Source organism: Lachnellula hyalina (assembly GCF_007821495.1).
Source record: "Lachnellula hyalina strain CBS 185.66 chromosome Unknown contig00106, whole genome shotgun sequence".
In the NCBI taxonomy this organism is placed as follows: Eukaryota; Fungi; Ascomycota; class Leotiomycetes; order Helotiales; family Lachnaceae; genus Lachnellula; species Lachnellula hyalina.
In genome coordinates this window covers 61,827-84,217 of record NW_022157220.1, presented here as the reverse complement: position 1 = coordinate 84,217, position 22,391 = coordinate 61,827, and the positions used below count along the sequence as shown (strand labels likewise).

At 48.1% G+C, this 22,391-nt stretch overlaps 8 protein-coding genes across 8 annotated transcripts; 4 read left to right on the top strand and 4 right to left on the bottom strand.

Moving 5' to 3' along the window:
• Positions 1-429: 429 nt before the first annotated feature.
• On the bottom strand, positions 430-2,503 carry ACSF3 (Acyl-CoA synthetase family member 3, mitochondrial; the record flags this gene model as incomplete). Its single annotated transcript, XM_031150922.1, has 4 exons — positions 430-491; positions 595-1,762; positions 1,810-2,105; positions 2,161-2,503. 4 exons carry the CDS (start codon positions 2,501-2,503, stop codon positions 430-432), a joined length of 1,869 nt encoding a protein of 622 aa, XP_031003888.1.
• A 406-nt stretch (positions 2,504-2,909) lies between these two features.
• BOL1 (BolA-like protein) lies at positions 2,910-3,303 on the top strand (the record flags this gene model as incomplete). Its single annotated transcript, XM_031150921.1, has 2 exons — positions 2,910-2,951; positions 3,016-3,303. 2 exons carry the CDS (start codon positions 2,910-2,912, stop codon positions 3,301-3,303), a joined length of 330 nt encoding a protein of 109 aa, XP_031003887.1.
• Positions 3,304-3,825: 522 nt separating this feature from the next.
• Positions 3,826-6,569, top strand: NBN (Nibrin; the record flags this gene model as incomplete). Its single annotated transcript, XM_031150920.1, has 6 exons — positions 3,826-3,859; positions 3,916-3,975; positions 4,010-4,107; positions 4,150-4,307; positions 4,357-5,153; positions 5,281-6,569. The coding sequence occupies 6 exons, from the start codon at positions 3,826-3,828 to the stop codon at positions 6,567-6,569; spliced, it is 2,436 nt and encodes an 811-aa protein (XP_031003912.1).
• A 1,183-nt stretch (positions 6,570-7,752) lies between these two features.
• LHYA1_G005978 (uncharacterized protein) lies at positions 7,753-9,939 on the bottom strand (the record flags this gene model as incomplete). Its single annotated transcript, XM_031150919.1, has 1 exon — positions 7,753-9,939. The coding sequence occupies one exon, from the start codon at positions 9,937-9,939 to the stop codon at positions 7,753-7,755; it is 2,187 nt and encodes a 728-aa protein (XP_031003913.1).
• Positions 9,940-10,513: 574 nt separating this feature from the next.
• On the top strand, positions 10,514-11,539 carry cyb5r4 (Cytochrome b5 reductase; the record flags this gene model as incomplete). The annotated part of the gene is made up of 1 exon (XM_031150918.1): positions 10,514-11,539. The coding sequence occupies one exon, from the start codon at positions 10,514-10,516 to the stop codon at positions 11,537-11,539; it is 1,026 nt and encodes a 341-aa protein (XP_031003908.1).
• Positions 11,540-12,849: 1,310 nt separating this feature from the next.
• On the bottom strand, positions 12,850-13,848 carry LHYA1_G005976 (putative oxidoreductase; the record flags this gene model as incomplete). The annotated part of the gene is made up of 1 exon (XM_031150917.1): positions 12,850-13,848. The coding sequence occupies one exon, from the start codon at positions 13,846-13,848 to the stop codon at positions 12,850-12,852; it is 999 nt and encodes a 332-aa protein (XP_031003909.1).
• Positions 13,849-14,710: 862 nt separating this feature from the next.
• Positions 14,711-17,906, bottom strand: LHYA1_G005975 (ABC transporter G family member; the record flags this gene model as incomplete). Its single annotated transcript, XM_031150916.1, has 3 exons — positions 14,711-17,433; positions 17,482-17,797; positions 17,853-17,906. 3 exons carry the CDS (start codon positions 17,904-17,906, stop codon positions 14,711-14,713), a joined length of 3,093 nt encoding a protein of 1,030 aa, XP_031003910.1.
• Positions 17,907-18,765: 859 nt separating this feature from the next.
• vioD (Capreomycidine synthase) lies at positions 18,766-20,028 on the top strand (the record flags this gene model as incomplete). The annotated part of the gene is made up of 2 exons (XM_031150915.1): positions 18,766-18,789; positions 18,850-20,028. The coding sequence occupies 2 exons, from the start codon at positions 18,766-18,768 to the stop codon at positions 20,026-20,028; spliced, it is 1,203 nt and encodes a 400-aa protein (XP_031003911.1).
• Between the last annotated feature and the right edge of the window lie 2,363 nt (positions 20,029-22,391).

The window sequence follows — 22,391 nt, the reverse complement described above, 5'->3', positions numbered from 1 at the left end:
GGGGAATGAGATTCATGAATACCTCATGCGTAAGCTAGCTAGCTTCGAGGGCTAGCATGTGCTGGGCCAGCTCTTTTCTCATCAGGGAGGGCTTTCATCTGGCGTTGTGGCAAGGATTTTATTACCGTGTTCATAGATCGAGGAGCAATAAAAGTTGATCAATATACCCTGCCTCGCAGATTGAAAAAATAAAAGCTCACAGAAATTTATCGATTGTGGCGAGGCAAGGTCCATTTTCTCTATTCCAAAGGGAAGGGCAACAACTTCTTACTAGTGTTCAGACATGGCTCTCCACAGGTTGCTTAAAATCTTGCAAGTATATAGACATGAAATGTGTTGCTATGTTCATGCGACCTATTTGTATATACACTCTGACAATTATATTCTGCTCTGTACACTGTACGATCTACATAATGCCCACCTACCTACCTATGCCTCGTCCCCACTCGTCTGATCCGCAAATACTTCCTTGACCAGTTGTTTCTTATTAACTATTCACACATTCAATCAGCATTAGGACATATTTTTAAACCAAAATCAAGAAAGAAGGGGGAGGGGATTGGTGAAAGAAGATAGTTAAGATAGATAACGTACTCTTCCCCATAGCATTCCTCGGGATATGATCCACGACCTTCATAACCTGCGGGATCTTATACCCAGCCAACCTCCCCTTCAACGCCCTCCGCAAATCCAACGCCGTCCACCGACCCACGCCCTCCTTCAGCATAACCACAGCGCCGACCTTCTGTCCCCAGTTCCCGCTCGGCACCGCTACTACGGCCGTCTCGGCGATCTGTGGCAGAGCGAGCATCTCGCGCTCTACTTCTAGCGCTGAGACTTTCTCGCCGCCGGATTTTATGATGTCGGCGGATTTCCGGCCGCGGATGAAATACATGGGTCCTTGTGCCCATTCTTGATATTGATCTTGATCTTGATTAGTAGAAGAGGATGATGAAGAGGATGGTGAAGAGGAAGAGGAAGATGAGGAAGTATCGATGATTCGTCGAACCGCCACATCGCCCGTCTTGAACCACGGCCCCAGCCCATCATCACCAGCCACATGCTCATCTTTCGTCGCCTTCTCATTGCGCCAATACTGGCTGAAGATCGTGGGACCGCGCAGCTGAATCTCGCCGTCCCTTTCCTTGCCAGCTGCGTCGAGTTCCTCGCCGAGTTGGATGATCTCGTTCGTGTCCGTATCTACGAGACGCACTTGCACGGATGGCAGGGGGAAGCCGACGCTGCCGTCTAGTCGGGTGGTGTGGGATAGGCCGCACGAGAGCGCCATGCCGACTTCTGTCATGCCGTAGCGTTCTAGGAGTACATTACCGGAGGAGAGGTCTGTCCATGCCTTTCTCGTTGGTGTGGGTAAGGCGGCGGAACCTGAGATCGCCAGGCGGAGGTTTTCGGGTGAGATTCCTGTTTTTGCTGCTGTTTGCGTTTCTGGGGGGAGGTCGGAGAACGTGGCGAGGAGTCGGTTGTAGACTGTTGGGACGACGGTGAAGAAGGTTATGTTTTCTGTCGTCTTTGGGGAGGGAAGGAAGGGGGAGGCGAAGCGTGACCAGACCTGGGTTGCGTTGAAGGGGAAGAGGAACTCAATTGTGGAGCCGGCGAGGAGGGGGGCTAGGATGGCGTTCATGGTGCCGTGGATATGGTGCAGGGGGAGGACGTGGAGGAGATGGTCGGCGGGGGTATATTTCCATGCTGTTACTAGGGATTGGGATTGTGCCGTCATTACTCTTTGGGGGAGTAAAACTCCTTTCTGGAAGATGTTGGTATTGATTCGAATGAACTCGAGGGAAAGCTTACTGGTCGATTAGTAGTCCCCGATGTATATAACATCATCCCGCCTTTCCCCTCCTCACACTCCTCCAACGTGACATCCCCTTTTACCTCCGCGCCGAACCTCTTTTCTAACTTGACATGCTTCGGCGCAACTGCTAATCCCTTCTCAATAACCTGCTGTGCCTTTTCACCAAACTTCGCGGAAGAAAGCAGCATGCTTGCCTGGCTCTGATCCAGTATATATTGCAACTCAGCCGCCGGGAACGCAGCACTTAAAGGCAGAGCAATAGCATGAGTGCCCAGGATAGAAAGTAGAGTTACTAGAAACACAATCAGCTTCTTATTCTGCAATTCCTAACAGTGAACAAAACCGACCCACATAATCATAGCTATTTTCTACTAGAAACGCTATCCTCTCCCCCTCAATCGTATTCCTTCCCGCTTCCGCCAACAGCTTCTCCTTCGCATCTGCTACATCGTGCAACAGGGAGCCGTAGGTAAAGCGTCGCCCGGATTGGGAATGGATGACTACGGGGGAACTCCGGTCGTGGCTGGCTATTGCTTCGAAGACGGGGAGACGGGGAAGTGTTGAGTGCATCCTGCTGGCTGTATGTGATAAAGATGAAGCAATTGGTCTCGTATAAATGGACTTGGACTTGGGAAGAAGAAAGGAGGCTTTTTGGGAGAAGAGCGAATAGACCTTCCGCGACAGAAACATCGCAAAAGGGAAAGAGGAAGGGAAAGGCTACTTGTATCAGAGGTCAATTAATGCCGAGGGGCAGGGGCAGGATCATTTTGAGTGGTGCAGTATAAAGTACATGCATGGTGGGGGTTCTAGGAAGCCAGATCTTTGGCCGAGCTTGGATCGTCATGGCATCGATCGACGGACGGGGATGAGATGGGGATGGGGTCCGAGAAAATGCGAAGAAGTGCCGACGATAGGTAAATAACTTCAAGGCGGTACAGTACAAACCAACAATTGTGAAAGTCACCCCCTTCCTCACAGATCTTGCGTAGTATCAACTCTTGCATCCATCTAGGACTGCTATGTAAGGTGGCCAGTCTTCGCTTTGATGCTCCGCAGACAATTGCTCCCTCTGGTACGACGGCACCCAATGTCAATAATGGCCTCACAAACCCCAATGGAAGACGCTTTGCGCACAAAGGTATCTATTTCTCATTCCTCTAACATATATCTTCTCTATCTATATATTGACCAACCTTTGGCAGATCACTGAGTCCCTCTCCCCCACCCATCTGGAAATCCACAACGACTCGCATCTCCACTCGCACCACAAAGCCATGGTCGATTCCACCTCACAAGAAACCCACTTTCGCGTCGTTATCACCTCGGAGGCATTCAAGAGCAAGATGCAACCTGCCAGACATCGGATGGTGTATAAGTTGGTGGATGAAGAGATGAAGAAGGAGGGTGGGATTCATGCGTTACAGCTGCGCACGAGAACACCAGACGAAGAAAAGACACAGGAGGAGAGGGCGAGACAGGTCAATGGCTGAGATGGAGTATGAAGATTCTGCTGAATAAGGAACTGGTTGGTTGGGCTGAGGTTGTATATATCAAGACTGGAGAAGGCGAGCGCAAGCTCAGGAAACACTACTTCTGCTGGAAACACTATGAAGCTGGGAGGATAGATAGCATGGTTCTTTAAAGATGGAGAACCCATCCATGTAATGAATATCAAACTTTATAAAGCCCAGAGTTTGGGTTTTGTCGCAATTCTTAACGTATAAGTTGTAGATACGATTGGTCTGCTCATGCTCTGTGAACACACAAGCCTAGATCGGCCCTATATTCAACAAATGCAATATAATAGGTACAACCTACAATTAGATAAGTATCAAGTAACTTAAACATTTCCAAATCACAGGCGACCAGCCACACGTGACACCGCGGATGCTGCCTGACGCGAGATATCTCGACACGACTCCCAGCTCTTCCAATAACATGCAACAACACGACAGCGCTCGACGCCGCCTATGAGATCCTAACCCACCACATTTTGCCAAGTGTCATCGAGGATGTGGGTTATCGAGAATGATGAAGTCTTCCAAGGTGTGTTGCCTAACCTACTGCGCTCCTCTACCTTCTTCCATCTGACACGTGCGTAGGCAAGAAGCTATGGCTTCGACCCGGAAAGAAGTTTATCTTTGGGAGAACCAGAGCCGAAGGTATATCTTATAACGCCCTTTTACAAATGACTAGAACTGACTCTTGTAAAAGGACAATTCTTCGTCGACGATAAAACCATCTCAAGGCAGCACCTGATAATTGAAGTTGCTCCTGTCGGACCCAGAGACTGTGTAAGCTTCCTATCCTGATTAAACCCTTCATCACTAATCCAGTTTAAGCCAAATGCTCGTTCTCGGTCTCGAATCACGTTGACTGATCAAAATACTAAAATTGGTACCCGTTTGAACGGAGAACAGATCAGAGGCACTAGCGTTGCACTCGATCAAGACAAGAATACAGTAATCCTTGGAAAATACGAGCATCACTTTCTGTATTTCCCCTCTACATTTGAAAATTGCTTCATCCTAATCCCCAACTAGCTTCACATGGGTTCCTGTAACATTTACATTTTCCTTTACCACCAAAGAGCAAAAGATAGATCCCTTCACCAAACTTTACGAAACCCTCGGCCCCCTTGATATCAAAGTCCTGATCGAGTTTGAAAAAGGCCTCACTACTCATGTTGTCGCCAAGAAACGTAATACGTCCAAAGGACTACAGGCGTTAATCGACGGAAAATATATCGTGCATAACGACTCGTATATCAAAGCTGTGGTAGCCGCAACTACACCCGACGATGAAGGAATGTCTCTTTTGGAAAAAGATTTTGATAGTTTCCCCGACCCTGAGCAATATCTTCCTCCAGGAGCGAACGAACCTACTCAGCGGACCGATGATGCTTATAGTCCGGATCCGGCTCGCCATTATATGTTTGAGGGTTATACCTTTATTTTCTATAACCAAGGGCAATTTGATACTCTCCTTCCGCCTATTACACAAGGAGGTGGCAAAGCTTTGCTTGGTACTGTAATTGCAGGTCAAACAACCGTGGAAGAATTTGTCAGATATGTAAAGAGTGTCGCTGGGGAGAAAGGCCTAGGAGAGTTTGAGGACGGCAGTGAGGGTAAGGGAGTGGTTGTGGTTCGGTATAACCCAGTGAAGGGAGCGGATGCCACGTGGTTTGCGGAATTCAGCACCGAGGTTGCTCAGTATCTGGATCACCGTTTGATCGAGCAAAATGAGTTTCTGGATGCTATACTCGGCAACAACGCCAGTGTACTTAGGAGACCTCTAGAGCCGGAGGCATCTGGAGTTTACGCGCCTCCGCCATCTGCAGGTACGTATTTTCCTTGACCTGTATTGAAGAGAAAGTGACGTTTATTCTTGTCGACTATTCATGTCCTACTCTCTTAGAGTTCCACTCTCTTATCCACCCCCAGCTTGAAAATTACTAAAGTTTCTAGCTACTGCGGTTTCTCAAACCCTTCGAAACCCGCAACCTGCCCCTGACCCAACACCCGCAGAGCCGGATTCTCAACCCGAACCATCAAGACGGCGTAGAAGAGCAGTCCCCCGATTCAAAGGATTCGATGACGACGACGATCCACCCGTAATCATGGACTCAATCCCTGAGTCTATGGCCATTAATTCTGTCCCTGCCGAACCCGAATCCCAAGGTCTTTTCGTCTCTCAAGATCCAGACTTCAACATGGACCGTGAACCCTCTCAAACTCCGGAAGCACAGACCAAAACCAGCCGCAAACGAAAAGCAACACCCATCTTCGAAGACGATGAAGACACCTTTGAAACCATGGCTCCGGCAGCTGCACGCCTGAAGAAGCGTCGTGTAGAAGAAGATGTCGCCCGTCATCGACGAGGAGAATCCACTCCCCCTCCCCCCGAACCACCCAAGCGGAAAGCAGAAGCAACGCCCCCCAAGCCGGTCAAGGTGAAGACCAAAAAGGAAGAACAGGCCGAGATACTAGAAAAAACTCGTCTTCGCCACGAAAAGATTGAAGAACTCGCAAACCAGGACAAGGAAGTTGTAAACATGGATAGCTTCCAGCTCGCGGAACTGCAAGCCCTCGCCATCACCGAAACAATAGAACTTCGTAGCAGTGCTCCTGCACCAAGAGCTCCCAGAGCAGATGATAGTGAACGTTGGGAAGACAGATGGAACGGGCGCAAGAACTTCAAGAAATTCCGCCGCAGAGGCGGGCCAGCCATCAACGCGCGCGATTTGGGCCGGACTATCGTACCGCTGGAGGAAGTCAAGCGTAAAGCTGCTGGTGTGGGTGATGAGTACTGGGTTGAAGAAGACGTACGGATCGGAAAATCCAAATCGCAACGCTCGCAACGGAAAGGCAGGGTGGCTGAGATTGAAGGTGATGATGTTAATCTTGATCAAGATGACGATAACGATGACAATCTCCCCCTTGTGGAGGACATTCGACCCAAGACTCAGACCAAGACTAAAACCAAATCTCTAACGGTAGTTCTTTCGTCTGACGACGAAGACGAGGACGAAGAGCCCATCGTCAAGCAAAAAGGAAGCAGGAGTCAGAAGCTACAGGATAAAACTGCGGAAAAGGGCAACGTGAAGCCCAGACCAAGTCAGAAACGCGCGGCTGAGAAGACGTTGACGAAACCGGCGCCGGTAAAGCGCGCCAGGCAGACGGTATTGGGGCGGAAGAAGGACGAGAGTGAGGATAGTGAGGAGGAGGGGAAATTCCGGTTTAGGAAGAGGGGTTGATGTTAATTGGGTTTGATGGGTTTTACTCGTATGTGTATCAAGGTGTTTCGGAAAGGGAAGGGGGTATGTAGGTAGGTATTCCGAGGCGTAGGTTTTTACAAAACAAGGGAAGGAGGGGTATATGCTATGGCTGAGTGGGATAATTAATCAATATCCCGAATTCTTTTACTTTCCTTTTACAAGGTCGAGTGCCATACCAGCTCGTATATGCCTGTAAGTTTAAGATAGCATCATAGGTATGGTTTTCTAGATTCAGAAATACTTACTTGTAGTACTTGACTTTCACCAATAGTCGGTTTGTCCGGAGAAGGGGGGACTAATTATTAGTTTCAATACTGATAGGTTAGGTATATAGTGCTATTCTATTTTTTTCTATAATGTAATGACTGAATGCATGTAAATTACGAAACCCTGTATATATACCTATACTTGTAGTTTATCAGCACTAGACTAAAAGCAAAGGATATTACCTAAACCAGGTAGGTACTGGTGGTAGAGGCCGAGGAAAGAAAGAAAGCAAAGAAGTACTTAATACAGAGTTATTTGGTATAAAACCAAGTGCGTGGAGGGCACATTTAAGTCATGCTTTTTACTTTCATTCATTCTCATTCTTGCTCGCTCGCTCATGCCGCTTTCAATTCAGCTATATAACTAGCTTACTATACAATTCCAATTCCACATTCCCCTTCCTCCATCAATCCCTTTCTTTCAATCCATCCATTCCTCCTTCTCTCTTCCTTCCTGTCTTTCCATCTATCCATTCTTCTCCTCCTCTCTTTTTATCATCATCTGGTACTGGTCCTATCAAAAGCCCTTGGGTATCGTTTTATGCTATACACAACACACAAAAAAACAAAAGAAAAGCAAAAAGAAAGAAAAGAAATGGAAGAAGAGGCTTCCTTGCCGCCGTAAAACGCCAGGTTGCGATGCTTGTATGCATGTTATATGGAAAACCCCGATACCGAAATCAAAACCCAAAAGTTGTGCACCGAAACCGAACCCAGACCGAGAGACCGAAAACGCCAGATCGTCCGTGGAGTGACATAGGAAAAAGACAGTCTGTGCTGTGCTGTGAGTGGTGTGTGTATGTGTTGCCGGGTCGTATCGTACAATGCCTCTCCTCTCTTCTGCTCCTCATCTTCCGCGGACCTGTTGTCGTTGAAATCGGGTATTATGATTATGATTAGGATGGAGGTAAAGATGGAGGCGGAGGTGCAGGTAAAGGCGGAGGGACATGTTCCTTCAGAGATCCATCGATTTCAATCCCACTATCCCTATCATCCTTCCCCTCACCACCCCACGCATTAGCACCCATTCTCTCCCTCGCCTCCCTGAGCAAACTCGCTCCGATGTCGCTCATGCCCTCATTATCTCCCACCTCTTCCGGTGCCAGCACCCGTCCCCCAAGCTCGACATCGCTAATCTTCACACTGTACTCTAGGGCTTTCCTCCCCTCACTAATCAGATCCTCCGTCCATCCCAAACACCGTTTGAGACTCTGGTTCATCTTTTGACTGTCGATGAGCAATTGCTGGTGTTTGCTTAGATCGAGCTGTAGGCGCTTTTCGTCTTTTTTGCGGTGGCGGAGATCGGATTCTGCCATTGCAGCTGGGGAGAGAGAGGATTCCGAGTCGGAGGATTCTTCAATCTCGAAGTCGTCTTCGTCTTCGTCCTGCTCTTCTTCTTTTTCGCTCATGTCACTGAGCGCATCCCCTTCGATGCCATCCATAGATAGGGTTGTGGAGGTACGCATTGAGGCAGAAGTAGCTATGGAGAGTCGACCGGAGCGGGACAGGCGTCTGTAGCGTCGTAATTCCGCGGTTTGCTTACGCATTTCACGCTCTAGGGTCCTGTTTATAGCTTCTAGCGACGAATTTGTAATTTCTAGATCCAAAACTTTTCGTTCCCGGCGCGCGTTAGCGGCCAGTTCGTTGAGCTGGTCTAATGTCTGACCAGTTTTAATGGGGCTTTGAAGCTCAGGTGCATTGTCATTGAACTTTTCTTCTGGTTGTTCTTCTGGGGTTGAGATGGGGACAGATTTTGTAACCATATGCAGTGGTGTTGTAGGTTCGATTGAACTCATTGAACTCCCCCCTGAGACTTTCCTCAGTGTTGGTCCTGTTGAGCCTGTGCTTGTGGATCGGCCATGACTGATTACTCTTTGCCCTGCCTCATTACTCTGTCTGCGAGGTAAGACTATATTATTCGCTGATTGGCCTCTTCCTACTTGCTGGGGCCTGGGTATACCTGGAGAGGGTAAAGAAGGTGTATTCCTCAAGGATGGTACTGAAGCCTGTTGATTAAGCTTTGTGGGGGATAGAGGTCTCTGAGGGGGTGATAAAGTGCCTGGACTTGCTGTAGATAGTCGAGGTGATGTCATACGTGTAGAATTTGAGACCACAGAACTCGGTCTTGGTGGAGGGAAATGGGGGGAAGGTGATAGCTGAAGATCCGGAGTACCATTAGCATGAAAGAACTTTGCTGGAGCACGCTCCTCTCCCACTGTAGAACCAACGGCCGATGCACTCGAGCTCTGTGTTTGTTGTGGGATATTCTCTCCGCTTGCGTAAAAGAAACTCGAGGTTTTGGACTGAATAGGTGGTCTTTGGGGTGGTGGTGTAGGCTTTGCATCGCTGGCAAAGAAGAACTTCGAGTCTCCCGAATTCGAGGCCGGACTTCGAGCTCCTATATCTGATGGAGTATTGAAGGATACCGTATGTCGTTTCGGACCATCGTTATCCATCCCAGCAATTCCCAATCCAGACCCGTATACCGGTATATCATGAAATCGGGTCGACTCGTTCGTCAAAGGCGGGGCAGGAGTTCCATTTGGAGTTCCTGTTGGCGTCGTATTAGCACTATCCACGCGATTCTTTCTTGAGCCAGATCTCGGTGTGATATTGCTGTTGAGAAAGGTAGACACAGGAGTCGAGATCTCCTCTCTGGTGGGAGTGGTATTACTTTCCAGACGCTGCGGCCTTCGTGACAATGGGGTGGATAAGGCGGGAGAAGCTGCGCCGGCTACTCTAGGAGTCAACGGCTGTCTGGCTGAAGGTCTGGCGGTGGCGCTGAGGGTTGGCATGAGAGGTCTCGATGCATTCTGTTTATCGTACGGGGCCATATTCGCATTGCCACTTTTTAATGGCATTGGAGTCACTCCCTTTTGCACACGCATCATGGCATTTTTGTCGCGAGTTTGAAGAGGGAGGCAGTGAGAAGGTTTGGCTAGACGTGGTCGAGTGGGAGTAGGAGTGGGTGTTGAATTGGTAGTGTTGGACTTGGACTTGGATTGTTGATTTTGGTTACTGTCTTGATTGAGGGTTGAGGTGTTTCTGCGCGTGTTGTAAACACCGCCAACCAGGGCTCTCATGGTGGGTGCACCAGATGGGCCAACCAGCGAGCTCGCCTTGCGTCTTAGGCTTATCTTACAGTATAGATTCTGGTACGAGGAATACAGTAGAAGAAGAAGGACCCAGATATTATTCATATATTCACAAACAAACATACATTATAGTCAGTAGTCACAATGATTAAATTAGAGGCAAAAAACGAATGTTTTGTTTACTAAAGTATGCTGCAATAACAGACCTTTCTATTACTGTACTCGAGTATTTCTCCGGACATGCCATGTCAACATATGCATGCAGCCTGTAATTGAAATTCATGCGGTAACTTACGGACACCGAGTCAGAGGCTACAGCGAGGGGAAGGAAGCGGATCCAGCGCGTCATTTCTCTTCTTCCCCCTGGACTGTCCTGTGCCGTTACAGAGTATTGAAGGGATTCCCCAGTGGTCTCATCCGAGGGGTATAGGATAGGATATGATATGATAGGATAGATACCTTACGATAATGTACCTATCCACCCCACTCTGACTAAGATCGAGAGGGGCGGAAAGCAGCCGCAGAGAAACAACTACCAAACAACACCCACGAGAAAGATATCATGACTTTCTTCGGACTGTCAATCCTCGTTGCCTCGATATCCTTCATCTGCTACAAGCACCCACCGACAACATGGTCTTTCTTAGCATGGTTGCGACAACCCCAGGGTATCCCGCCATCGATACAAGAGCCGCTTCCTACAATTACCAAGACCCATGACACGGATAATGATACCGAGAAAGGGAAGCCTACAGAGAAAGAGAAGCCTACGGAGAAAGAGACAGCAGAAGCACCTGCCACCCCAAAGAAAGAAGAAGCAGACCGGATGGCGATGCCACCACCTCCACCACCAACCATCAAATCCCCCTCGTCACCCACAACCCCCCGCGCAAAACCCACCCCAAGCTCTAGCTCCGTACCATCCTTCACCCTTTCCTCCTCCGATACCGAAACCATGCCACCGCCCTCCTTTCCAGCCCTAAACTCAGCGCAACGAGCATCTGGCGGCATCCGAGGGCCCCAACCACCACGTCTAAACGCTATCCCCGCGCAAACATCATCCCTCATGGCTCCTCCTCCCCGTCCCTCACCACTGCCCAACCGTGGAGGACCGCTTCCCAACCGGTCACCAGCTTCAACCACAAGTTCGAGTTCACTAGCCTTACCTCCAACACATAGCTCGATCCCAGCTAAGCCCCGCAAAAAGGTACAGCTAACACCAAACCACTCCCCGCTCGACTGGGCGCGTCTCTCGTCTTCCCCACACCATAATCTAAACGGCCTACCCCCCAATACGCCCTACCTCAAAGTTCCCCCCTCCCTGCTGAGACAGTTCACGGGGCGGAAAGGCAAAGATGCGTGGACTGTGCTAGGGGGAAAGGTGTATAATATCACTCCTTATTTACCGTATCATCCTGGGGGAGAGGGGGAACTGATGAGGTGTGCGGGTAAGGATGGGACACGGTTGTTTGGGGAGGTGCATCCATGGGTTAATTGGGAGGGGATGTTGTCGGGCTGTTTAGTGGGAGTTTCTGTTGAAGAGGCCGAGGTTCATGCGAGCGGAGGGGGGATGGAGGATATGGATTAAGAAGTGAGATGAGAACTAATAGTTCTGCATTTGTTGGGGCGTTTGGCATGTTGCGTGAGGCGTTGTTTCAAATAGTGAGTTTACTGTGTGGGAGTCTTGCGTCAAGGACGGGAAAACAGAGGGCCCCAGCTAGAGGGAATGTACGACATAGATGGAGTGATAGATGGGCCGTTAGATACTATGATACCCCTTCATCTAATGCCTCTTCGTGCCGTAGCGTTCACTTCCTGCTGCGGATATCATCTAAGTATCAATAACCAGTAGGTATAGTACGTATCAGATCCTCAGAATACTAAGCTAAAGCTGTAGTTTAGTCTCGGGTTACTATGAAATTGAGTCGCTGCACCGGGTACACTATACCTACCTACGTACCCTAGGTAATTTCAAGTTCTACCTACCTTATCCGTGCCATGTTCGTGTCTCCTGGGGAAAGAAGCCGATAATTTTCCACAACGACTAGGTAATACTTTTGTCGATGCCGTACTGGCTTTCATTCACTTGTTAATGGATGAGAACCTTGTTCTTATGAGAGCTTCTATCTGTCAGTTTTATGTGTGAAATCTTTTTATCACGCTGCGTATTCAAATTTTCAAAGATCACTTAAATTCTACGTCCTGTTAAAGCAACTAGTATTTATATATATCATTCTACTTTGTAACCTGGCTAGGGTAGAAGAATGAGAGTGAGATGGAGGGTAGCGGCTATAGGTATCTGGTTTTTGGTAAGTATCGGGGAAAGGGGTGGCGGGCAGACGGCTAAAAGGGGCTCGCTTAAAGCGATTCAATTTACTAATGTCAAAAATTGACCGGCTCGCGTTTCTTATTGTGCTGCAGCTTGGCGTATGCGAAGATGTGTTTATTTACTGTTAGCGAAGATGTTGTGATATTTTGACTTTGAATTTGGGGCCTGGAGGATTGGTTAGGGGAGCTTGAAAGCGTTTATAGATCGACTGACGCGTGTTGAGCGACGAATGTTCTCGAGAGGCTCGTGGGGTATGTGTTTGCTGATAAGAAAGGCGTTTTGCGTTATGTTGATGGTTTAAGGTAGTGCATTACATGGATTCCTCTATCTATACATGCATGCAAGATTGAACGCAACGCCAGGCTATGTATATTATCAGAACAGCTAGATAATTTGGGGACGTAGTTGCAGTGGCTAATGGAGGGACCGATCAAGCCAATAAGAAGCTCTAAGCTCATCATGATATACAGAAAGGACTGTATTCATGTAAACTATATAGTATGGTACACCTCTCAAGCAAGCTTCGAAACAAAGGGTTGCCCAATCAGATCACTGAGATCATCTACTTCTCAATTTCCAAGTCCAACATAACCCTTTGACTGCTCCTCGCACCAGTGCCAAAACTCAGCCGCAACGCCAGTTCCTCCCTCCGTTTTTGCCTTCAAGCTCTCAAGAATATCCTTCCTTGGGCTCGGATGCCATCTTCCCCACGGCAAAGCAAATCTCCCTCCATCAGCACACGTCACCTCCGGACTAAGCCCAGCCCATAACTCCGTATACGCGCCCATGATAGGTTCATGTAACAAGGGCTTCATCAGCCACCTCTGATGCCACGGCAGCCGATCAAAGCCCTTGGCCTTCAACTGACCTGGACTGAGAGCCACAGACACGATCCCGTGCTTGCGAACCCGCTTATCCAGTTCCGACGCTAGAAGCCAGTCGCCCGCCTTCGAGACGCTGTAGTTATGCATCTTGTCTTGCGAATGATGGCCAGGGGCAAGCTCGTCCAGTAAGAGACCACCCGGAGGAGCTTTGAGATCAATAACCCCCGAAGATACCCATACTACGCGCACGCCAGCTGTGGGTACTGATTTTGCGGTTCGCAGTAGGACAGGAAGAAGGAGTTGCGTCAAGAGGAAGGGCCCGAGACAGTTGGTGCCGATCTGGGCTTCGTGGCCTTGGGCGCTTACACTGCCGGCAGGGACTTGGGCGATGCCTCCGTTGTTCCAGAGAACATCGAGACGAGTTTCTTGGGCGAGGAAGTCAGCGACGCAGGATGGGATTGTGCTAAGGTCGCCAAGGTCGAGAATGAGACTCTTGATACGTCCAGGGCTAGCGGTGTGAGTGGACTTTATAGCTTCGATTGCCGCATTGATTTTTCCTGGATTACGGCCAGCCATGTAGACTGTGCCGCCCTTGGAGTAGAGGATTTTAACAACCTCATACCCAATGCCTGAATTACCGCCTGTGACAAGAAAGACTTTGCCCACTTGGGAAGGAATGTCCTTTTCGGTGAATTGTGGACTCGGTGGGAATGCTTGTGTGAGGAATGACCCTAAAGATGCCATTGGGTGATAGGAAGATAGATGGTTGATGCGTCTGGAAGAGTGAAAAAGTTGGCAAGTCTTGGTACAGGTTGATTAAGAACGAGAGGCTATGCAAGGACTTATAGTGTAGCAGGAGGACTAATAATAATGAATATACAAGGTCCATAAATGACTTCTAAGAGTGTCAGAATCCATTGTACTGCATGAAAATAATCTTGGATATCTCGATTTAAGCATCAGATGATTGGGCCAAACAGCACTTGCTTTGCCAGATTTTCAATCATAACGGTGTTAATGAGGGCTGAATTTCAGAAGTAGTCAAATACCGTTCCGCATGTAGTTGGTCTTTTCATTTTCCTGACAATTGTGGACATGGGTGCTGTCACCTTTCTGACAATTATGGGCTTAGCTCTGTCATCCTGCATTTCTAGTGCTTCCACGACACACACCCCGGGTACATATTCCAGACCCAGGCATTCCTACATCCCTAAAGAAAATACGTCTACAACGACATATAAATGCATGAACCTCTACTAGAGCGCACAGATAAAGCTGGACTTGGGGCCCTGTAGCTGCCAGGTCTGCCAAAATCAACTTGGTTGTGGTGCAACGGTAGAGTAGATGGTAGTCATCTTGCTGCAATCAGCTCTGTTGGGCTTGAGGCAGCCTTCCAACCGGTCACAGACGAGGGCAATGGGCTCATGATTCAAATTTATGTATTTCTGATAGATAACATTGGTATAGAAGCCATGACATAATTTGCAAGAACCGAACGCCATATGCAAGGCACCGTCTGCCTAAGAACAAAAGGAAATACCCGTCCAAATGCTCACACATAATTAACATCATGTTACATCTCTCTATCTACCACGCAGCACCCGCTCTACCTCCTCTCTACAAGCAAAACATGCATAGCCACATACGCCAACACAATAAATGCAGCAGCAAAGCATCCCAAACTAAGCACGTCAGGCCAAAGCGCCTGAGTGTCAAACCCAAAACTACTCAAAATACTCGCGCCCGGGATTTTAATATCAATCCCATATTTATGATCCTCAAGCATGAGAAACGTAACCTCATTTACAATCAGCGCTTCAAAGCCATAGTGGAAAATTGAGATAGCTTGGAGCCAGACTGCCGATTTCGGTATAGCGTCGTGGTTTAGGAGAAGACCTGCGAAGAGGAGGGAGAAGAGCATGACGAGGGAGCCGATCAGCGAAGCAACGCCCCCGTCTTTGCAGACTATGCCAATGAAGAGACAGATTCCTGCAGCGGCGAGGTTGAAGAGGACGAGCACGAGGATGAATTTGAAGAAGTGGGGCGCGTCAGGTACGAGGCCTGTCATGGGGTAGATGATGGATCCCATGATGATTGGGGGTATTATGCGGAGGGGTACGATATCGAAAATTACTTTGGAGAGGAAGTAGGTTATTGGGGAGTAGTAGCCGTTTGCGCGCTCGCGGACGAAGAGCAGGCGCTCGGTGGCGAAGACTGTTAGACTGGAGAGGGTACTGAAGCCGAAGAGGGCTAGGACGAAGAAGAACAGTCCGAGGCGGTTTTGGAAGCCGGGGATGTCGTCCGTTAGGCCATAGAAAAGGAATCCAGAGAGAACAGCGAGAAGAATTGCGATGGCGTAATGCGTGAGCATTAACATTGGATTTCTGTACAGATTCTTCCAGGTCCGTCCCGAGAGGATGATGAATTGTCGTATGTACCCAATTCTTGCATATCCTCTGCCCATAGCTCCAGTATGTGAGGATCGATCTCCTGAAGGGTGCCCATTCATACCGCCATTGGCTTGCTGAGCGGATGCTATCGCAGAATGGATGTCCTCGTGAATGTTACCAGCAATGTCAGACTGTGCATATGCTGAAACGAGTATGTCAAGATCAGTGCCCGTTGTCGATGCTGCAGGTGGAAGGTTGTCAGGATCGTCCAAAATCTGCTGTGGTACGTGATTGCTTTGCTGCTTTGATAGTCGTACCCATTGTTGTGAATTTGCGTTGGGATCCACTGGGGTATCGTCGGGTTGAGAGCCTGGTGTTTCGTGCCCGGTCTTCTTGCGTGTGTAAAGCTCTCTTTCCTGTTTTGCCTTCACTGAGTCTCTTCGTTTACTCTTAGGTCTTAGTAATGAGTCCCCTGGACTGCTAGCCAAGTCGTCATTTATACTCCCGCCGGAGATACTAGCGATCGATTTCACAGCCCTAGTGCTGCTTGGCCCTGCACTTGAATTGCCACCTGTATTCAAACCATCTATCTCCTCGTCGGTTGGGGTGTGAGGAGCTCCAACATGCATCGTCAAGTCCACGAGATAATCCGCGATGTTAAATCCGGGCGGACACGAGTAACCAATATGTTCAAAGTAATCTTGACATTGCCCAAATTCGCCGGAGTAGACAGTCTTTCCTTTGGCCAGTAGTAATAACCTGTCGAAAAGAGCCACGATATTCGAGCGTGGTTGATGGATTGTAAAGATCACTGTCCGTTTGTAGGTCTTTGCGAGCGTAACAAGACATTCAATGACATTGAAAGCATTATAAGCATCAAGTCCACTTGTTGGCTCGTCCAAGAACAAAATGCTTGGACTTGTAACAAGCTCACAAGCAATTCCAACTCTTCGTTTCTCACCTCCTGAGATCCCGCGGCCTTTCCCTTCTTCCGAGCCAATTAGGGAATCTTTGATCGCACTAATTCCAAGCTGTTTCTCAACCTCGTACACCCTTTGTTCCTGAGCAGCTCGGCCCATATCTCGAGGTAGTCGCAAAAGAGCGCTAGTCATGATAGTTTCGTGGACTGTAAGGGTAGAGAGCATAGTATCTTCTTGGTCGACGAATCCAACGACATTCTTGTACTCAGTGTCGTCAACCTTCTCTCCGTTAACGTAGAAGTCTCCATGAGTAACACCTCGTTTGTTCTTGCGAGCAAGAATATCAAGGAAAGTCGTCTTGCCAGCTCCTGAAGCACCCATAATAGCCATAATTTCTCCGGGATGCGCTACACCTTGGACCCCTGAGAGAATTTGCTTTCCGTTTAGATGATAGGAAACATTCTCAAAGAACAAGGAAGCGGGCTTGTGGTCAGACATGAGCTTAGAGCTCTCGTCATCCGAATCATCCAAGTGGATTGGACCATACTTGAATTGTCTCCGTGATAAGTACCAGACCAACAAGATTACACCAACCACGAAAAGCGAGGCACCTGCAATAACTCCTGCGATTAGAGGGGTATTTATCCTCTTCACTGGCCGCTCGAATCCAGGAACTTCGGTTTCATAAAGACATTCGCCTGCCTGGCAGTTGATAAAGATACTCTTGTCTCCAAACATCTGCTGAATCAACAAATCCATTTGAGGCTCCTGAAATTGGCAGTTGTTTGCGCCTTGCGATTCCTGTAGACAACTGAATGACGCTGGTCCTTTGATTGACTGATCCAGAAAGTCTGTAATATCCACGGAACCATTTTCTCCACATAGCATCCTGTCCGGGATACACTTGCATTGTATGTTATCGCATTTGTAGCTGGTGCTGTTTTGTCCGACATCGTTGCGAGCCGAGGAAGAGCAGGTATCGAGCGAGCAGTAGAATGATTCTTGCTGTTCGACCCAGACTGGGATATGTTAGTTTTTTGGAAGACTGGCTTTTGATTTGTACCTACACTGGAAATCGCAAGTTTCGTGCTCTGCATTGCAGGTAAATGTGACTTGAGGTCTTCTCCCGTCCAAAATATCAACAATCTTCTTATTCGTGACATCGCACATTTGGTAGTTCTCCTTCACTACCTCCCCATTCTGGTAGCAAACGCCTCCTGATCGTTCCTCTCCATCGTCTGGTTTCGGCATCAAAGCGTTACAAGCTTTGTTGGTGGTGCATACGTTGCAGTTGATTCCAGTCCAGCCATCGCCACACTCGCAGTATTCCCCTTGTCGCATAGGTCGATCCTTTCCATCTGCTAACGATCCACAGACTACAAGCTAGTTAATATGTTGTATTCCCTCGCCACAACTAGGTCCAGCAGAAGATTCGTACCTGGAGATAGACAGTCGTCGCCCCCGTAGCCCGGGGGACATGAACATTTGCCATTGTATTCATTGCATTCGGAATATTGACCGCAGGTGAAAGCTGGGAGGAGACAATTGAAACTGCATCTTGTTAGCAAGTTGCGATAATTATGGTGGCGTATAGCGCATTATACCATGGGGGGCAATCATCGGGTCGGTCGTCCATGAGAGATAATTGAGCGCGCATCATGTCTATGGACGAGTAGTTGGAAAAGGCCGAGGCAGTCCATGATAGCGATAGAGTCGCAAGGACTGCTTGCCCCAGGAGTCGGCGCATCTGTGATTTGTGATCTGTAACCTGGCGTTGTTGTAGGAGTGTTCAAGATGTGAACTTGGAAGCAAGACGGGTAAATATGGGGCTGGGCAGCTATAGCTCTACACAGTAGTAGCAAGGGAAGAAACAGCTGCTGCCTCGAACAGCAGAAAAGAAGTGTTAAAAGACCGGACGCAAATAAGGAGAGTGGGATAATGAGTGAGGGAGAGAGAGAGAGAGTACAGAGTGGAGTAGGTGTGTGGCGTGGAGGAGGAGGAGTACTGAGTGAAGATGCGCTCCTATTCCAGGAGGTGACGGCGGTGGATGCTGTTGGTTGGTTGCCTGTCCAGAGCGGCCTTTGAATGCCCCGACAGATAGCTTCTATTTTACCCCGCCTTTAGAAGCTTCACCTCACTGAACTAAATAACCTCCTCGTTCTCATCTGATCTTGACGACTTAGTTCTTTTGAAAGCCAGTCAGTCAGTTTATTTAATAAGATACACAGAGGTCCGTCAAATTCATCAGAATGTCTATCAAACAAAAGCCAACATTATTCCCTTCCAGCCTTCCAGGGCTAAATCCATAGACATCCACCTCCCCCCCTCAGGATAACCCGAATCAGCCCATTATGGTGCTTATAAAACCCTTCGAGGTCGAGCAGGCACGTTGAAGTTCCGAATATCTGACTGCATTAGACTCTAACAAACACCAGTGGATGGACAAATACGAAATAATCCCAGACGTTCTCAATATTTCCGAAACCTGTGCAGCCTCAATTTCCATCGACGACCTCGTCGGCCTCTGCGAAGACCCGAACATTCCTCCACCCCTTAGCACATCCACAAAACTCACATACGGCTCGATCCGCGGCTCCAACCCTCTACGAGAACGTCTAGCATCTTTATACTCCGCCCGGCAACCTTCTCCCCTCCCAAAAGAAGGCATCTTGATCACACCCGGCGCCATCGCTGCGAACTTCCTCGCCTTCTACACACTTATCAAACCCGGAGACCACGTTATATGCACGTACCCCACCTACCAGCAACTATACGATGTGCCAGCAAGCCTTGGCGCCGACGTGTCATTATGGAAGTTACGAGCTGAAAGGGACTACATACCTGACATCAGAGACTTGAAGGAATTAGTGAACGACAAAACCAGTCTGATCATAATCAACAATCCCAACAATCCTACTGGCGCCACAATCCCCAAGCCAGTCCTCCAAGATCTTGTTGACTTCGCGAAAGAGCGTAATATCACCATTCTATCAGATGAAGTCTACCGACCCCTCTTCACGGGCATGTCACCCGCTGACCCGAAATTTCCCCCGAGTTTGATAAACATGGGCTATGAAAACACAATCGTTACAGGGTCGATGTCTAAAGCGTACAGTCTAGCCGGCATACGGGTAGGATGGATCGCATCCCGCTCTTCTACACTCATCGAGGCTATCGCAGCGGCAAGGGATTATACTACAATTTCTGTCTCCCAGCTCGATGACTCCGTTGCGAGCTATGCTCTTTCGGGATCTGTGCTGCACTCTTTGTTGGGGAGGAATATCAAGCTTGCGAAGACGAATCTAGAGATCCTAGAGCGATTTGTGGATAAACATAGGGGGACTATCAGTTGGGTGAAACCTAACGCGGGCACGACCGCGCTGCTTAAGTTTATGAAGAGAAGAGGGGAGAAGGTTGATGATGTGGCTATGTGCATAGATGTTCTGGAGAAGACCAAGGTTATGCTTGTGCCAGCTGGTAAGTGCTTTGGCAGTGAGTTTGGGGGCATGGTCAGGGTTGGGTATGTGTGTGAGACCAGTGTGTTAGAGGAAGCTTTGGGGAAGCTCGGGATATGGATTGGTGAGCATCTAGAGAGATGTGCTACGATTGATTGAGTGTAAGATAATTTCCCGTTTCGAAATGGAAACTTTATTGCTAAATGCAACTTTCTTGCTTTGTTGACGCGTGCTTAAGAGGAATACAGAATTAATCACATCCATCCTTCAACCATCAATCATCCTATTCAACATTCAACACCGAACTCCCCCATTTACTCATGCCCATACCAAAATCCATTCTCCATCTTTTCATTTATCGACCCATTCCATCCATTCCGCACAATCACGTGTACAGCCGTACCAGCACCACAACCAACACACTATGGAACAAGACCAGCACACTGAGAACAAGAGGTTCGCCCGCGAGATTTAACAGCAAAGTTGCTATGTGGGTGTGTTGGGCACAAGACTTGTGCAATGGCGCATTGAGAGTGTGTATTGGTCGAGGGGGTATTTGAAAGTGAATTTTTGGGTGTGAGGTGTGAGGATACGACATGTTTAATTTGAATTTTGTGGTAAGTTTTGTCTGATTTTTACTTGAAATTTATGTTCAAGTTGGGTTTGTCTGAGATGATAAGGAGATTGAAGCGGTGAGTGTTTGGGGGGTTGTAGGCAGATGAGACGGGATGAGATGAGCGTAGTGGGCAGGTGAAAGTGGTTGGTGCTTGGAAGTGGTACGATTTTTTGTTTTCCTTTTAGAATGACTTCTGACTATTTGATGGCGGCCTTTTTGTTTGTTTGGGGAATGGAGAAGTTTACTTATTGTATTTTTTCCTTTGCTTGGTCTTTGGGGTGGGTATATTCATGGTCCATGAAATGTGTAAACGGAAAAAAGGCCAGAAGGAGCTTACATTCGCTTGTTAAGCGGAATGTTTTTGGTGATAGAGTTGTAGCCTCGGAGCAGAAAGATGAATCCTTACTGCTAGGAGATCTGATCTTCTCTATTCCGGAACCGCTGATTTGTGTGGAAGAACTGCTCCCGGGGATGAAATCTTCATCCATTATACTCGCAAGTCGACTATCATCCATAAAAGGAAAAATCCCTTCGTGGAATGTTGGGGCGTCAAATGCGTCTGTAAAGACCCTTCATGCAAGAGATTGACCTCACTCCCGGTATCTGCGTTCCCCATTTCACTGCTGCAAAAAGTTTATCGAATAACACCGTTTCTTTAGCCAAAGTGCAGGCCATGATCCACCAACGAAAAAGAGATCAACCACGAAATTCGTACCCATTGTTCGAGCTTCTCCGCCTCCAGACTTTAGCGGGCGGTTCTGATGATAAAGTAGCTCTGTGGACTCTGCTAAATATGGTGTACCGAGTCGGTCCAGAACAAGCTGATTATCTCTCGCCGTACGATATGTCGGACACTACTCGTGCCCTTTGGTACCATATGCTTGCAATGTTTGATGCAAAGAGTCCAAAATCGTCCTCAACTCCAGAATCACCAGATGGAATGCCCGCAAACTTTGTCCCGGTCCTTCATCTTGCACGGTCTTATTCGATAGGAGTCTAAAAGTGGTACGGGAGACCTTCTGAGATGACTAAATTTGTCCCCTTGAATTTGCTAAGCTTAAGGACCTGGCAATATCCAGGCATATTATAGATAATGGGCCGTTGACCGACGCTCAAGACTTGACGAGTATGCGTGATATTTTTTACAGTGAGGAAACAAGTGAGGAAGTATCAAATATCATCAATGAGATTCTCGATTGGGCGGCTGATGCTTTAGAGAGGGTATAAGAGACGGATGTGGAGGATGCTTGAGTTGAATGGAGACGGCATTATTGTAAAGGCAGTGGAGCATAATTCTCTTTAAAACCAACCAAGTATATTAGCATAGATAATCAACACCCACTTCTTACACACCGACACCCATAAATAGACTACAGGAAAGACGTCCAGGCTCCAAAAGCAATATCGCAGCCTGTCCTAGCTTCTATACATACATATATTGAGAGTGCGATTTCCTACCCTCTTCCCGCCTTTGCCTTTCCGATATACATGTACCCAGCCTCTGTGAACCTCAATCGCATACCATAATCCGGGTAGGATAATCCGCTTTAGTGGACCAATAACAACGAAACGGAAATAGCAGAAAATATTTGCCCTCTTCGTGGTCCTTTATATATATATTTAGGATTCAAGCGGTAGGGTAGGGAAGGGAGAGCTGACGAATAGAATACCTTGATCAGAGAATATCGGCCATTCCACTTGGAAGTTTCCAGGTCAGAAATAAATAAAGCACTTGGCTTAAGGGGGAAAGCTTGAAGTGACAGTGAGGCCTCGGCAACTGAGGTGAGGCTCGGTTTAGGTCCAATGAACACGGCACGGGCGGCTGGAACTTTTCTTTGAATTTCTAGTCTCGATAACTGACTGACTGACTGACCTTCCTGGCGACTGGAACATTCTCAAGATTTTG